Here is a 17386-nt window from a genome sequence, read left to right on the forward strand (position 1 = left end):
TCACCTCACCAGGAGACTGGCTTTCAGACATGATGAACTTGATGAAGTTAGAGCTACAATCCTGGTCTTTTATGATAAATTTAGCGGCGTAGTCCCACGGTGGGCGCCAACTTGTTGCTACAACAAATACAAGACCAAGGATAGTGACTGGACTGGTTAGGCAAAAGGGTTCAAGGGTTTCGGGTTGCCTAACGCAGGTCGTGGAGTCCCCACACGTATGCAATACGTAAGATTGGATCACTTTGTTATTGCTTGCTTTGAATTCTGGATTGAAGAATATTCAACTCAGAATGTTTGTATGCAATGTGATTGTATTGAAGTGAGTGAAGAATAGAACATGCAAGGAGCAAGTTCTAGAGAGGAGAAGTGAGATTTTAGGAGTGGCCAGCTGAATGACAAGGTGTTGTCATTTATAGATAAAGGGTTGGCTATAAAAAGAAACTGTTGACTAGTTATCCATGGCTGCAGTGGAGGGCTTGCCCTTTTTGGTAGGTTAAAGGCTTCGGACCTGCGGGTAAAAGGATGTATCTTCCCACATGCCCCTTTTGCGGCTGAGTGGGGGAGTTCACACGAAAAGTGTGATGTGACTAGTCACTATCTCACACTTTTTGCTATTCACAACAGTTTGTCAATTCCGAACCCTTTTACCTTTCAACCCTTTAAGCTGTATTGCATTCTAGTCATTTTATTAAGCTTGAGCTACCCACGTCATCAGGCTAGTTGACAAGTTCAATAAAACGCAAATGAGATCAACTATCGTCAACACTCTCTAGTCAACTCCGAAGCATGAACGTTGCATGAGGATCAAGACTCCGGCGACCACTGATTTGCTGTGATCTACCCTTTGGTCTTCAAATTCGCACTTCATAAGAGAACACTGCATGGAGTCAAACCATTAACCATATCTGTTTTTATGATTTGCTGCCATGAATGGTAGAACGGTAGGTGGCTGGATATTCGAATCGCTTTGTTCCACCAACCAATTCAGCCATCGAAGTGCTTATGATTTGTGCCATGGTTTTTTGAACATATGCAATACCAAACAAATATGAATATAATATGTTCTAAGTATATTTATGATGTAGCGCGTGAATCGGATAAATGAAGATTACACGTTGATTCTACGAATGCCCGTGTAGTTCTTCCCCAACCCCCAAATTGTAACCCCAAAGGCCACGAAATTTGAAGTGAAAAAAACTGTTTTCTCAAAATTCAATTCTGATTGATTCAATTACTAAAGGGACATATAAATAAGAATAGAAATTCGAAATGGGCCTAAAAAAGATAACGGGCCAAACACACGGCCTAAAACAAAAAGCCCAAAATAGTTCAAAAAACATAAAAATGCAAATAAGTAATAGAAATAAGCGTTTTTTGGCCCGGACGATGACCCAAACCGCCTGGTCGCACGTCCCAAACGGACCCCCGTAGCCCAAGTTAGAGCCATTTTAGTGAATCCCCTTTTGTTACGCGATTTTAGGCCTCCAAATACAAAATAGCCCGTTCCTGCACACTTGGGCCCGCATCAATTTAACAGCCAAGTTTAACAGATAATGTTATGGGAAAACAAAGAACGCATTGTAACAAAAAAAAAAAAAAAAAAAAAAAAAAAAAAAAAAACCCCACACAACACATGAAAATTCCATTCTTCACATTTTTAGTAGATGCTCAAGGCTATCAGTCAGAGTCGAGTGAGATTTAAGCGAAGCTTTTAAAATTTTTAAGCCCTGCAAAGAAAAGTGATCATAAAAAAATTAACACAAAACAAACATAAAATTTTGAAATCGATTTACAAAGAAATGTAGGGTATAAATATACCTCAGTTAAGCCAATGCTAATCTCCTCTCTCTTAATATCAAAAAACGAGACTTTCAAATCGTTTAGAGTATTCAAAGTTGAATATGACGAGGATGGGGTTATGATCAAATCATTTGTCACAATAAACATTCCAGATTGTTTTAGTAGTCCCCTGTCTATCCTCGGATCTTTATGATACTTAGAACTCCATAGTAATGGGATGCCTTCCAACCGAAAAACCTGGTGTTTTGAAGAATACTGCTGACCGATATGAGCTTTAAGTAGCATATCCTTTATTTCTTGTGACTTAAGGTATCTTCCTACACTCATGTTTGATATACTCTTGAAAATATTATCCATACAAGTTAGCGAAGAAACCCCTTTCATCAGTTCCCCAACCACCGTTCCTAAAGGAATTGATAAAAACCCGAAGAGAAAATCAATAAAATCTTCTTGGGCTTCTGCAAATAGAAGCTTACCAGTTGAATTTTGCAAGGTTACTTCTAGATGAATCTTTGAACTCGATGATTCTTCTTTTTCCGTTAAATCAATTTGATCAAGAGTACCGCTTTGGCCAGGAATAAGTATATCTCGGATCGGTTCAACCCTATGGAAAACTAAATATGTGAACACAGAATCGAGTGATAGTGCCATCTTTAAAAGATGAAGAATCTGAAAAAAAAAAAAAAGCAAATTAGTTATTTTATTACCAAGAAGAAACAAAATGCCACCACCACTAACACAAACTTACCTCCTCACAGCCCATATCTAATTTGATTTCCTCTAAACAGCTCTTGTCACTAATTCCAAGACGTGTCACCAACTGAATGCTACTTGCAGAAGTATAAGGCATCACACAAAGATCGTCGGTTACAATAAAAGTAACAATATCGGAAACAAACACACCACCACCACTAACACAAACTTTGGCCTGCTGGATTGATCCAGTTACTTCCGAAGTCATCAACTTGCCACATTTCGGGCATTTAGCTTTGGTACAAGTGCTGAATATTGGTTGATAGGAAGAGTAATCGGCACATGCAGCACATTTAAAGTATTTCAAGGGCTCTGTGTCATCTATTTGCAGTTTAAGATTTCTGCAGTGATCAATTGACAGACTTCTTGGGTTAAGAAGCATGTGTTTGCATTCTTCTGTCGATAGGTAACACTCGGGAAAATCCTCCAGACTCTGGTACACATTTTTCAAGCTCCCAAAACCCTCATACTTTTTATCATCAAGTTTCCCTAAGAGCCTGACAATTGTTCCCAATGGTAGTGTCATGAAGCAGAATAGAATGTCAACAAATGTGTGGTCAGCTTCAGCATACACCACTCTCCTATTCACTTTGTCTATTATTACTTTTATCGAGATTTTAGCTTCCTTTGCCGTGGTGTCAGCCATAATACTAGCTTAGATCGGAGCTGTCCTGATGACGATGGTACTGAATCAATGTTTTACAAAATATTAAACACATAACTGAATCACCTTCTAGTTAATCACTAAACAAGCAACCAAAATTATGAAGCATATAGATACAAGTCTACAAAAATTAAAAGAGTACAAGATACAATAAGCTCATAAACAATACATTATCAGAATACAATAGCTTCAATACACAATAGTGTTTGTACCAACATAACAAAATTAACTATTTGATGTTTTCGAATCTGAAACTTTTACAAAAGAAGATTCATAATCTAGTGGAAACTAACAGTAGTCAAGTTTAAAAAAGGAAGGGTCTACATATTCACACACCTTATTCCCTATTTCCACACCCTTCTAGACGCCTCGTATAGCCCTATACGAGGCGTATAGGGTTGCTTTTCCCGACCAGCTTCTGCACCTCGTACAACGTCACATCAGTCACATCAGACGGGGAGTCTAGCCATGTACGAGGGGTCAATACGAGGGTACTTAGACGCCTCGTATAGACCTATACGAGGCGTCTTGGGCTTACTGATTTGACTATGATGAGACTATATCTGACATGACTTAAAGGCATACGGGGAGTAAAGAGCTATACGAGGCATCTTTAGCTCACATAAAATGCAACCTGCAGTGCATTCTTGGTCCACACCCGAGCATTCAACAAACACTCACATTCACACATTCTGTTTCTTCTTGTATTTATTCGAAAGACTCTTGTTGTTTGTATTTGCGTTCTTATCATCCCGGAGTGTTGAAATGTCATCATATTGGGACAGCAACTATATCTTCGGGCAGTATTCTAGCGAAAAGTGGGGGCACGAAAGCGTTCCGGTAACAGTTATTAGCTTAAATGTTTTAATTACTTGTTGTTTTAGTTTATTATTTACTAATGATGATACGGTTGTCTATTTTGGAGGAGCCTGGCGTTCCCGATTCTAATGAGCAAGAGGAGGTTGTGTCTAGTATACAAGGAAAACAAAACAGCCCGTTTCTAGATTTGAACAAGCATCCTCCTGTTGATGAAACAGCCCCTGTAGATGACTCATACCATGCTAGTGGATACGGAGGAAACGGTGGATACGGAGGAAACGGTGGATACGGAGGAGACGGTGGATACGGAGGAGATGGTGGATACGGAGGAGACGGTGGATACGGAGGAGACGGTGGATACGGAGGAGACGGTGGATACCGAGGAGACGGTGGATACGGAGGAGACGGTGGATACGGAGGAGACCGTGGATACGGAGGAGACCGTGGATACGGAGGAGACGGTGGATACGGAGGAGATGGTGGATACGGAGGAGACCGTGGATACGGAGGAGACCGTGGATACGGAGGAGACCGTGGATACGGAGGAGACCGTGGATACGGAGGAGACAGTGGATATGGTGGATACGGTGGATACGGGGGATACGGTGGATACGGAGGAGACGGTGATCATCAGCAATTCATTTCCCTGGGCACTCCTTACGTTCATCAAAACAATTCGGACGTTGGAGGATATGGTGGTTATGGTGGATATGGTAGATATGGTGGTGAAGCACCTCCCATTCTGGACAGTCCGTACTTATAAAAGACGGTATAAATTACAATTTTATTATTATTATTAGGAAAATTAGTTTTTAATAAACCAACCTTTGTCCCGTTGGTAAATAATAATTTTACCTACGTAATTGGTATACAATAATCCTACCTATCAACATGTTGGTACTCAATGAACTTCCGTTAATTTTTTTTAACTGAAGTTAGTTTTTAAGTTTTATTTGTTACACAAACAGTCCCTGTAGTTGTAATTTACTAGTTTTAACTATTTTATAAAAGAAAAAAACCTCAAGTGACTGTAATTTACTAGTTTTAAAATAGTTAAAACTAGTAAATTACAACTACAGGGACTGTTTGTGTAATAAATAAAACTTAAAAACTAACTTCAGTTAAAAAAATATTAACGGAAGTTCATTGAGTACCAACATGTTGATAGGTAGGATTATTGTATACCAATTACGTAGGTAAGATTATTATTTACCAACGGGACAAAAGTTGGTTTATTAAAAACCAATTTTCCTTATTATTATTATTTTATTATTATTATTATTATTATTATTATTATTATTATTATTATTATTATTATTATTATTATTATTATTATATTATTATATTATTATTATTATTATTATTATTATTATTATTATTATTATTAATATTGTCTATGTTACAGGTTTTCAACTCCTTAGATGAACTAAAGAAACGGATACAAGAAATAGCAAACGCGGATGGTTTCGTTAATGTCACCCGTCGATCAAAGAAAATCGGGGGAAGAACCGGGAGGGTATGGCTTGAATGTGATCGTGGTGGTGAGCACAAGAGTACAGCAACACTTAGAAAAGCTGGAAGCAAAAAAACCGGTTGCCCGTTTTACCTGCTGGCTGTCCGAAACCACCCGTATGAAACCTGGGAGATAAAAGACGGAACAATTGAACATAACCACGAACTTTGTGAGGACCTGTCGGCCCACGCGTTTGTGCGAAGGTTTACTCCAAGCGAAATGAAACTGATCGAGCAGCTGATAGCTCAAAACATGGAGCCGCGCAAAATATTTCAAACGATAAGGAAGCAGGACCCCGACAGGTTTCATGTTCAGAAAGACGTTCAAAACGTTGTAGCGAAGATTAGAGCCGAACAAAGACATGGATTGACTCCCATGCAGTCACTAGAAAATGTGCTGATAAACAACGACTTTATTTACGAGACACGGGAAGAACCCGGAATAGAGATCGTAACAGAGATCTTCTTTCTTCATCGGGACTCGAGAGTCATGTGGCGTGCATTCCCCCACGTCATGATGATCGATGCGACGTACAAGACAAACATATACAATATGCCCTTTATCCAGATTGTTGGTATGACGCCTACCAACAAACCGTTTATTATCGCGCATGCCGTTGTTAGTAAAAAATGGGGTGATAACTTTGTGTGGGTGCTTGAGAGGGTTAAGTCAATGTTGGATGAATGTATGGAGCCACGTGTGATTTTAACGGATAGAGACCTAGCCCTTATGGGCGCGTGTGCTAAAGTATTTCCAGACGCCTCCAGGCTTCTTTGCAGGTGGCACATACAACAAAATGTTATGAAGCACTGCAAGGGTGCCTTCACAGACGAAGACTGGAAGAAATTTTTGTCATTCTGGGGGTCATTGATTGAGTCTCCATCCATACCCATCTACGACTACCACTTGCGCAACATGCGAAAGCGACTTGTGGAGTGCAAACGTTCTAGTAAGTTTTTCTAATAACATACGACTCACCTATGCAAATTTTATTAGATTATTTTTACTTTTTAGGAGTCTTCAAATACGTGTACGATAACTGGCTAAAAGACTATAAGGAGATGTTTGTCTTTGCGTGGACTGATAAGAGGCGCAACTTTGGTAATCGTACTACAAACAGAGTTGAGAGCCAACACGCCAACTTAAAGAGATACGTCCTAGATAGGAGCTCGCTAGACCGTGTAGTTGGTTGTGTCCGGGATATAGTTGAGACACAGTTCGGTGAAATAAGGAAGACTTTTCGAGAAAGCATCGAAAAAACAATGAAACACCACAAACACCCGATGTTTCAACACCTACATGGAAAAGTATCCCATACAGCCCTTGACTTGTTGCATGGAGAGGCAATTAGGAAGCTAGATGTCTTGGAGCGCTTTAGTTCATCATGTGGTTGCCAAATGTGGCACAGCTGTGGGTTGCCCTGTGCTTGTAGGATAGAAAAGTACATGTGTGAAGGTAATAATTGTTAAACGTACAACACTTGTGTGATATATTTCCTTTTTTCATTTTACTTAAACAATATTGTTTTTAACCGTGCAGAGCGTCCGATTCAACTCGAAGACATAGACGTCTTCTGGCGGAAACTTAACTTCCAAAGTTGTAAATTGATAGACGACTCCGTTGACGTGGTCGAAGAGCTAGATGTTGTTAGACAACAATTACAGTCGCACCCCCCCAACTCAGCAAAAAAGCCTGCTTTCAAAGATTAAAGCGGTGTTGACTCCAATGAAATCTACCAAGACACCACCGGTTGTCCAACAAAATACTCGTGGCCGACCAACAACAAAGCAGGTACAAGAAAGGTTGGACGAGGCCTCTCGTATAGATGAAGAATTGAGGAGAAGCTCCTTCGGTGATGCAAACACGTGCTTTGAAGGTTCACGACAAAGTAAGTACGATAAACCTCACCACAGCTCGTACGTTCCGTCTCAGGCCTCACAACAGTCGGTTATAAGGTCCCAAAAACCCAAAGTGAGCCTAAGTCGTTCAAAGAGTTCTAAGAAGAAAGAGACACGAGATGATCACGGTTTTCCTTTAATCATTGGGGACGAGTACGTGGGAATCATCGAACGGTTTAAGTCTGCCATTCCGCCAGTGTTCCATCTGTACGTCTCGTGCATACGAGATGTGATGCCGGACGGTCATTGTGGGTTTCGGTCTGTGGCTGTGGGCTTAGGGATGGATCACAGTTCATGGGGGCTTATTCGAAGGGACCTTGTCCAAGAAATGGATCAGAACGAATCGATCTGGTTCCCAATATTTGAAGCATGGGCTGAAGGTTATTTTTACACGCATCGTCAGGGCCTAATTTGGGATTCAGTGGCCGGTTGTGGGGAGAATCACTGGATGGACTTCCCCTTTGCAGGACTTCTTATTGCACAAACGTACGGTATCGGGGTGCGAGTTCCACTTACTTCCCAATACTAAGTCCTCAGGCTAATCAACAACCATTATTCATAACGCTTACACATGTTAACGAGAACCACTTCATACATGTTAAGCTGGAAGGGGATTATCCTATGCCACCAGCACACGGGCTATGGTTGACCCACCGAAGACCCCATACAGAACAATGGGAAGATATGTACTTGCCACGTCTAGAATGGTATACATCGATAAAGAATCCTCGGCCAAGATCAAACCCCAGTCTTAATTACATAGATAGTTATACGGAAGAATGATTTTTGTAATAATAGTATTTTTTTGTAATTAATAGTATTTTTTTTGTAATTAATAGTATTTTTTTGTAATTAATAGTATCTTTTTTGTAATTAATAGTATTTTTCTATAATTTTCTACAAATTCTATAATTTTTATTATAATTTCTATCATTATTCTATAATTAGAATTCATTAAAACAGGTTAATAAAATTTTAATAAAAAAAATACAAGTATACGACTCGTATATGGTTGACCAAAAGACCATTTAGCCCCTGATGTGCCCCCAATCTAGGCTTATTTCAGGGGCTAAAAAGTAATTTTACTTAAACCAGACGCCTCGTATAGAGCTATACGAGTAGTCTATTTGAGCGGGTTTTTGAAAATTTAAATTTTGAATATCTGAATTTCAAAATTTGAATTTTTTGAAAATGGACGCTTCGTATAGACCTGTACGGGTCGTCTATTTGAGCGGTAACAATTCTTTTACTTTAAATTTGAATTTTGAAAATATTTTATGTTAATTACTATTTTACCCCTGAAAGTCCCCAGTATAGCCCTTTAACAGGGGCTCAAAGGTAATTTAGAAACCTAGACGACACGTACAGGTCTGTACGAGAAGTACAACTGAGGCGGCAACTTTAACACCTTTTCCTTTTTTAATTATTAAAAACGTTTTATTAAATGACCATTTTGCCCCTGTATAGCCCCCAGTATAGGCATTATTCAGGGGCAAAATGGTAATTAACCACTCCAGAAATATCTTTTTGGTTTGGTTAATTACCATTTTGCCCCTGAAAAATGCCTATACTGGGGGCTATACAGGGGCAAAATAGTCATTTAACAAAAAGTATAGACGTGTCGTATAGCTCTATGTGAGTCGTCTATGTTTCGTATAAGTCTGGGGGGGCTAGACGACACTGATTACGTATTTCGACCGTATTTTTGAAGATTTGAAGCATCACCGGTACGTATTTCATCCCGTAGTTAAGTATTTTTTGCCTCGTTTTTGCCTTTAGACCGTAGGTTTGCCCTGAAATTTCATTCTTGTTGGGTTTTGGGGGTTTGACTATAATGTTGAAGATGAACCAGTAGAACAGGACGCCAAGTATAGCCCTATACGAGAGCTATACGAGGCTCTGATTTTTTTTTTTTGTAATGTTATTATTATTGTTATTATTATTATTTTTGTTATTATTGTTATTATTATTATTGTTATTATTATTATTATTGTTTATTAATTATTATATTATAAATATTATTATTATTATTATTGTTATTATTATTATTTATTAATTATTATATTATTATTATTATTATTGTTATTATTGTTTATTAATTATTATATTATAAATATTATTATTATTATTATTATTATTATTATTATTTATTGTTATTATTATTATTATGTATTAATTATTATTATTATAAACATTATTATTATTGTTATTAAATATTATTATTATTATTAATGTTATTATTACTATTATTCATTTAATTAATTAATTATTTACTTATTTGTTTATTTATTATTGTTTTTATACTTATACGGTATTTATTTGCAGACTGATTATGGAGGACGATCTGATTCCGGGCGATGACATTCACGTAGAGCCGGTTCAGCAGGGTCCACGACGGAGACGGCGACCGCCTGTGGATACGCATGCATCCATATCTAGAGTTTCCCGACGGCACCGAGGCCGACCGTCATTGCCAGGAGCTTAGGAGGATGTACATTGGATCGCATGCAGCGATCGACTGGGATGCGATGGACGGGATTGCTGAGACGTCGAGAGTGCATCGGTTTATACCTGTCGATTCGCCGTGGCATCGTCTTTTTGATTTGGCGCACACGCCGACCTACAGGGAGCTGCTGGTCGAGTTCCTTTCGTCATTCACATTTTACCCTCCTGGGTCCCAGTGCCGCTCCCGCACCCAGGTGCTACTCCTCCGCCTGAGGTTTCTTTCAGGCTTGCTGGCGTTATGCGTTCGATGACGCTAGTAGAGTTTGCGGTGCATTGTGGTTTATACATGCAGGAGGAGATCGAGACTGAGATTTACACAACGGGGCTAGTGGTGGTTGAAAAACCCACTCTTGTAGGGTTTTGGCAGGTGATTGCGGGGGCGGATCATTGGGAGCACGAGAAGTCGAAGGGGAGGGTGTCGTTTGTTAGGGACCCACTGTACAGGTATATACGTTTATTATGGCAATTATTGTGATTATATGCACTGTTTATTAATCTTTGTTTTTTGTATTTCGCTAACACTATATGCAGGTATCTGCACCATTTGCTCGCTGCTTCTATTTCAGCGCGCGGCTACAGCCGTGAGTGGTGTACGACCACAGATCTTTTTTTCCTTTATTGTTTGTTGTATAGGAGGCCGTGCGCGCTAGCACACGGTCTAGCCCAGTACTACGCCTCCGCCCATCACCGGCAGGAGCGCGGATTTTTGTATGGCGGGGCGTACGTGACCGTCATTGCCCGTTCATTGGGCCTCGTACCACACCAGGACCCACATCTACGGACGCCGCCAGTCATGCCGATGCGGATGGGTTTTCAGACGCTGTGGGGGATGAAGGTAATCAAGAGGTTCGCCGTTGGCCCGCGGTTTAAAAACCGCGAGGGGGGCGTATGGACAGAGGAGGCCCTACCAGAGCATTTCGAGCCGGTTCATCCTCCTGCAGATCCTGCTGATGCAGTGCCCGTGGAGGACCCTCCGGAGGATGTAGACGGTGCAGCGGTGCCACAACCACCGCCACCTGCCGGGGCACCTCAGTTTCCACGACACATTATTCCAGGTCATGCCCCCGGAGCTGCGCTACATCCGGATGTACGAGCCGAGCCTGACAGGCTCAACGATTTGGTAGGTTGGCTGGTACGGGCGGAGCAGGATAGACGAGAGAGAGAGAGGGATTACCCTCGATACCGCTTCCACCGGTTCGAGCACCACATCAGCAGCACCAGCCGCAGCAGCAGCATCAGGATTCGGATTCGGATTTGGATGCATAGACCTGTTGTTGTTTTTATTTTTATTATGGATGTACAAACTTATCTTATATATTTTTGTTATGGATGTAAAAAGTTATCTTATATATGTCATATTTATGTTTGTTTTCAGTTATTCGGTTACATAATGATTGTTGTCTTAAATTTATATAATACGGAAACAAAATATGTTTTGAATATAATACGGAAACAATATATCCCTTGAATATAATACGGAAACAATATTTGAAAGAGATAAAATGTTAATCGAAAGAATAATATTTAAAAAAGCAAAATGTTAAAAACAATATAATATTTAATCGATATAATATATTTAAAGATCCGATTTTTAAAATAGTTGATTTTTAAAAAACAAAAACTTTTTATAGTGTAAAAAAAAACTTTTTTTAAAACCATAAAAATTTTCAACAAATAAACACATCTTCAAAACTATCCAAAAAAACCATACCAAAACCCACCAAAACACCCCTCATTTCAGCCAAAAAAAACAAACCAAGTTTAGACGCCTCGTATAGGGCTGTACCCTTCGTATAGGGTTCCTTAATCGTCGTACCTGACACCCTCTGACACCACCTTGAATTCAGTGCATATACGCCTCGTATAGAGCTATACGAGGCGTCTAGGGCACAAAAAGTGTGAAAATAGGCGCAGAGGGTGTCCAAATAGATCCAGCCAAAAGGAATCGAGTTTCAAGGCGTTTTCCCTTCGCCTCACGAGGCGTAAGCCTCGATACGAACCGAGGCATAAGCTCGAGGCAGAATTAAAAATTATATATCTTATAAAAAATAAAATAATACTTCAAATATCAAATGAATACCTTAAGAATTCATTAGGCTAAGTCAAAATTTTCTGATTTTTAGGAATAAGCCCAAGTTTTATAAATGAGCCCAAGTTTCAAGAAAAGCTCACTTTTATAAATACTCACATGGATGTGTATTTTACATCCAAAAACCTAATCTGCCATAAGAAATCCTAATAGTTACTACAGCGTGATCTCCATATGCCTTGTTTCTTCTAGATCATCCACCACACATCCATCTGCTGTGTTTCTTCTTCAGCGCAACACCAGGTAAGCATCAATTGTTGATACAGCCGTCATCTTCAAAGAATAAAACCCTAATTCTCCCACTATCATCCAAAACCTATGCCTCTGCTAGATACGACCGCCGCGGTCCCCGTGAGGCATACGTATAAAATGAACCAGACAGGCATCGCCTCATAAACGATTTCTTCCCGTCTTGCCTCGAGGCGCGCCTCAAAACGGGCGCCTCAAACGTTTTTTTAAAACTATGACAGTAGTAGTATAACAAACTTACTATATTAAAAGAGATCATAAAAACATAATACATTAACTTCATAGTTAACACACCAACAGAGTACAATAGTATATATAGCAAACTAACAAAATTAAATGAAATTCTGAAGCATATTGATACAAGTCTACAACAGTATACAGAATACACAACACATTAAGTTGATAATCAACACATTACAATGGCTTGAATACACAATACAGTTTGTACCGGATTAACATAATTAACAATTTCTACAAAATACAACTTTCAAATTTTACAAAAGAAGATTCATAAACTCACAGAAATTAAGAGAGTACAATTGTTAGCAAACGTACTTAACTAACAGAAATTATGAAGCATATTGATACAAGTCTACAACAATTTAAAGAATATAAAAATACATTAAGTTTATTGTTCATAATTAACACATTAACAAAAACAATGGCTTGAATACACAATATTGTTTGTACCAAATTAACAGAAGTAACTGTTTCTACAAAAGAGGCTTTCTGAACTTGACAATTTAACAAAACAAGGTTCATAAACTCACAGAAATTAACAGCATTATTGTAGCAAACTATACACAATGCAAGTGTAACTTTGTTAGCAAAGCAGTATAGGTGCAGTCAATGCAAGTATAACAAACTGAATACATGAATCAAATCGAACAACAGGTTGTATATGCTAAAATAACGGGTTTAAAACTTACCGAATTAGCGAGGAGGATGGACGAAATAGAACGTTCTTCACTTATATTTTGTGGATTTGTGTTGCTTACGTAAATGGAGAGACTTAAGAACAAAGTAAAGTGGACCGACAGTATATCAGAGCAAATCTAAAAGCGTCAATGAAAGATTTGCTACTTTCACGGTTGGTGGTCCCATGTGATTACAAATTAATATAGCTAATTTACTTTGGAGAAAAACTAGGTTGTAACCTGTGTATTACACGGGTCGAATAAATAAATTTTATATACTAAATAATAAAACAATATATCTTTAATAAAAATATTTCATAGATTACTAGATTATTGCCCCGTGTAATACACGGGGTGAATTTTAATTATAATGTGAAATGTGAAATAAAAAAATATGTTCATAATATGATCTAAGTATATTTAATATAGAGTAATATACAGACCATATACGAAATAAATATTGAAGTTTGTATAGCCATTCATAATAATATGATGTGTTATTTGTTTTAGGATTTGTCATAGGAACTTAAAATTTTATACCACTACTAATATTTATTGTGACATGTTCTTGTTCAAAGGTAACGTGTCTGATTTTATCAGATAATAGATTATTCTGACGGTTAATGTTGGCATAACATTATATTTTCTACCATACAAATATAGTTTCCTCACCTTCGCTATCATTAACATTAATATAAGGTATGCTCGTATTTAAAGCTATAAACCAATATGAATTGTACAAAATAATTACTTTTATCACAATTAGTAAGGAAACTGCCCCCTGGGCGTGATTGGTCATTTTTTTTGACGTGTTTTAAATCACGCTTTCGGGGCAAGTTGTTGGTCAATCAGCTTTATCTTCCTTTTCATTGTCCAATGAGAATATTTGATGTTTTTTTATTTAATTTTATTATAAACATAACGCCCCATAATGCCCACAACCCCATTACACTCATTTTAGAAAACGCCTCATAATGCACCATTGCTGACTGGGCTGGCACATGACACAAAACGCCTAAGGATGGGGCGTTAACCACTATTAATGGTCTTATAAATATTAGAATTAACCCTTTTTTCTAATAAACCTGCTTTAAAAGATAGTTTTCTAAAAAACCTGTATATACTAATTCCAATCGTACAGTAACTATTATATTTCCTTTGACTTGAAATTTTTATACAAATATGTAACTGGAAAAAAAAAAGATTTTTCTTCTTACGAATTGATTAAATGATTACTAATTTTATGGTCAAATTAAAACTATATCCATAAATTATCGATTAGATTTAAAACGAATTTTAGACTTTAGATTTACAATCAAATAAAATGCTAATATAATATTTAAATCTTTTTAATTTAAAATTTTAATTTTATCAATAAATTATTGATGCCTTCATTGAATGACATGTGTCCCAAATTAGGTTTCTTTTATTATATAGTATAGATTATATTGTAGTAAAATTTGTTAACGAAGTCTCAATAAATTTAACCATTTATTTAAAATTTGTAAATATAACGAAGTCTCAATAAATTTAACCATTTATTTAAAACTTGTAAATGTAGAAATGATAAATAATATTAGTTAATTTTATTTTAAGTTTCGTAAAATCTATTTGATACAAAACTAACAAAACGTTCAAATATAATAGTTAATATCAAGAGTAAATTACAATTTTGGCCTCTGTGGTTATATCACGTTTACCTTTTTTAGCAAAAAAATGAATATTTTAACATCTGAGCTCTCAACGTCTTTTTTTCTAACCCTTTTGGCCCCTAATACTAACCTCATCTATTTACTTTTAGAAGCCAAAAGAATTTAAAAAAAAGACATTGGGGTCCAAAAGGGTTAGAAAAAAAAACGTTGAAGACTTAGATGTTAAAAAATTCCTTTTTAAGCTAAAAGGGTAAAATTAATATAACCACATGGAACAAATTTGTAATTTACTCTTGATATTAACTATTACAAAAATGGACATAAAAATTGGATTCCAATATTTTAAGATTAATTAATATTATACCATTGTCAGTCTACATATAATCTGGAATTTTGTAAATTGTTTCTCTCGTTTCAAAATTTTAAAAGTTTTATCAACATAAATACTTGAAATAACATCACGAAAACTTAAAATATAATTCAATTAGAATAGATTAAACTAAAATTATAATTATCCATAAGACATGGCCTAATATGATGACAAGTATCCTTAAAGTGGTTTCTTTTATTATATGTATAGATGTTCGGATACTCCCTCCCTGTGTTTTGCTCCATTTTCACCTTTAATACCTAACTTTCTAAAACTACACATATAGTCCTCAACTTTTGCAATTTCGTTCTCGAATAGTCCCTGACATGGATTTGAGGTTAGTTTTTAATGTTAAGTAGGTGTGAAATTATTAACATGCCCTTACTGTTAAATTAATAACCAAAAAATTAAAATAAATATAACTTCTATTTAAAGATTTATGTGGGACCCACCACCCACCACACCACTTCTTCACCCTTCACTACCACCACCACCATCCACCTTTCACCACCATACCACCACCACCATAACTAACCCCCATCCCCTCTCCCTCCTCTACAGACAAACCCACAACTACCTAAGTTAAAGTTGCTGCACCTGGTGGTTCAATTGAAAGGTGAATCTTAACTTATAATTATATGTTTTACATAATTTCTTGAATATTTATTTGTCAATGCTGAAATAGATCAATCGATTATGATTAAAGAGCATGCTTATGATGAATCTTGATCTAGAGAAGGCATACGAGAGGGTAAAATCATGAGAGTTGGATAATTATACTCATTTCACACCTACTTAACGATAGAAACTAACTTCCATCCACGTCAGAGACTATTCGGGAACGAAATTGTAAAAGTTGAGGACTATATATGTAATTTTAGAAAGTTAGGGACTAAAGGTGAAAATAAAGCAAACCACAGAGACTATCCAAACATTTTTCTCTTTACTCTATAAATTTTAATAATATAATAATTTGAATATAATTTATTTACCTTTAAACGAGTGATTCCAAATTTCACTTTTGCAATTCCAACTTTTAATGAAGATGTGTAGTGTTTTCTTATTTTATTATTGTAATTTTTTTTATTATAAATCTGGTCACAAATCCTATAATCATTAAACGAAAATCCGTTAGGATGAAAGTGATGAAATCGCCAAATTCGTCATAGGAGGAGAGAAAATTAAGGTTCCAAGTTCGAAGAACACAACCATCAAGTTGTAACCTGGGCGATTTTGGAGATTTTATGAAACCCTGGGCGATTTACTCTAAACCTGGTCTCGATTGATCTTGATTAGCAGCTAAGGAGTCTGATTTCTTCCCTGGTAAGGAATCATCATCGTTCCTTAGGAGCTTAACATTTGAAATCTGATTAGGTTTTCGTTTCTTTAGGGTTCCGTTTTTTTCTTTTTGTTTCTAATTATCGACGAGATTAGCGGCCAATTCTGATTGTTGTCGCTCATTGAGGTGTGTCCAGGCTTAGGGTTTTATTCAGTTTTACACATACATCTGCGTAAATCCTTGTTTCGGCTGATTGTAGTTCAGATTCTGGGTGATTTCAGTTTAGGGTTTTGAATGGTTGAATGTAAAACAGATGGGGCTTTTCCTCAGGATGTTCACGGAAAACCTCCACTCTCTTTTGAGAGTTTAGCCAGCCGTGTGATTGACGTTGAGGGAAACACGTGGTTGCCTCGTAGGGGTACAGTTCAGACGCCGCAAATTGATCATAGGAAAACTAATATTATTGATGAACTGTTGAATGCTTCTGTTCAGGTTCCTGTGGAGAATGTGCGGCCAGACGTTAGGGTTCCGGAAAACTTGGAAGTTTGTGCAGGGTTTAAGGGGAACCGATGCGACGGAGATAATAATGCAAAGCCTATGTCTTATGCAGATTCGGTTTTGGCAGCCAAGTCAGTCAAGGTAAACTTTAGAACTCTTGCTAGTCTGATTACACATGAGGGTTGTGATGTGGTGCTTCCTCGAGATTCTGTTAGAACAGTACAAGACAAGCTAGCAAACACTCTATATGGTTACATCTTAGGAGACCGAGTTGCTTACACAAATCTCACACCAGACTTCAGCGCGAGTGACCATCACCTGGCTCATTACCCCTACCGACATGGAGTTACCTACGTTCGCGCGGGCACGCGTGAACCCTG

The 17386-nt window shown here is 37.4% G+C and overlaps 2 protein-coding genes across 3 annotated transcripts; one reads left to right on the forward strand and one right to left on the reverse strand.

The window, feature by feature from the left end:
* Positions 1–1443: 1443 nt before the first annotated feature.
* On the reverse strand, positions 1444–13325 carry LOC110877249. Of its 2 annotated transcripts, none has more exons than XM_022125405.2 (4): positions 13220–13291; positions 2549–3219; positions 1819–2469; positions 1444–1727 (listed from the first exon to the last, which is right to left on the reverse strand). In XM_022125405.2, exons 2-4 carry the CDS (start codon positions 3197–3199, stop codon positions 1650–1652), a joined length of 1380 nt encoding a protein of 459 aa, XP_021981097.1. In that variant the 5' UTR covers positions 3200–3219; positions 13220–13291; the 3' UTR covers positions 1444–1649. The 2 variants fall into 2 exon arrangements, with proteins under 2 accessions (XP_021981097.1, XP_021981098.1); XM_022125406.2 differs by having other exon boundaries at positions 1445–1727; positions 2549–3239; positions 13220–13325.
* Positions 3983–7258, forward strand: LOC118481663 (protein FAR-RED IMPAIRED RESPONSE 1-like). Its single transcript, XM_035976837.1, has 4 exons — positions 3983–4057; positions 5442–6498; positions 6564–7004; positions 7089–7258. Exons 1-4 carry the CDS (start codon positions 3983–3985, stop codon positions 7256–7258), a joined length of 1743 nt encoding a protein of 580 aa, XP_035832730.1.
* Positions 13326–17386: the final 4061 nt, after the last annotated feature.

The sequence above is a fragment of the Helianthus annuus genome, chromosome 9 (genome assembly GCF_002127325.2).
Source record: "Helianthus annuus cultivar XRQ/B chromosome 9, HanXRQr2.0-SUNRISE, whole genome shotgun sequence".
In the NCBI taxonomy this organism is placed as follows: Eukaryota; Viridiplantae; Streptophyta; class Magnoliopsida; order Asterales; family Asteraceae; genus Helianthus; species Helianthus annuus.

What these genes read in the sequence shown, in the direction of transcription:
- LOC110877249 (XM_022125405.2), bottom strand. Translation starts at nt 3,199, where the DNA reads ATGGCTGACACCACGGCAAAGGAAGCTAAAATCTCGATAAAAGTAATA. An exon ending in TAGATATGGGCTGTGAGGAG is followed by an intron (nt 2,470 to 2,548) that starts GTAAGTTTGTGT and finishes TTTTTTTTTCAG; the next exon opens with ATTCTTCATCTTTTAAAGAT. An exon ending in TTAGCATTGGCTTAACTGAG is followed by an intron (nt 1,728 to 1,818) that starts GTATATTTATAC and finishes TTTTCTTTGCAG; the next exon opens with GGCTTAAAAATTTTAAAAGC.
- LOC118481663 (XM_035976837.1), top strand. Translation starts at nt 3,983, where the DNA reads ATGTCATCATATTGGGACAGCAACTATATCTTCGGGCAGTATTCTAGC. An exon ending in TGTGGAGTGCAAACGTTCTA is followed by an intron (nt 6,499 to 6,563) that starts GTAAGTTTTTCT and finishes TTTACTTTTTAG; the next exon opens with GAGTCTTCAAATACGTGTAC. An exon ending in AGAAAAGTACATGTGTGAAG is followed by an intron (nt 7,005 to 7,088) that starts GTAATAATTGTT and finishes TTAACCGTGCAG; the next exon opens with AGCGTCCGATTCAACTCGAA.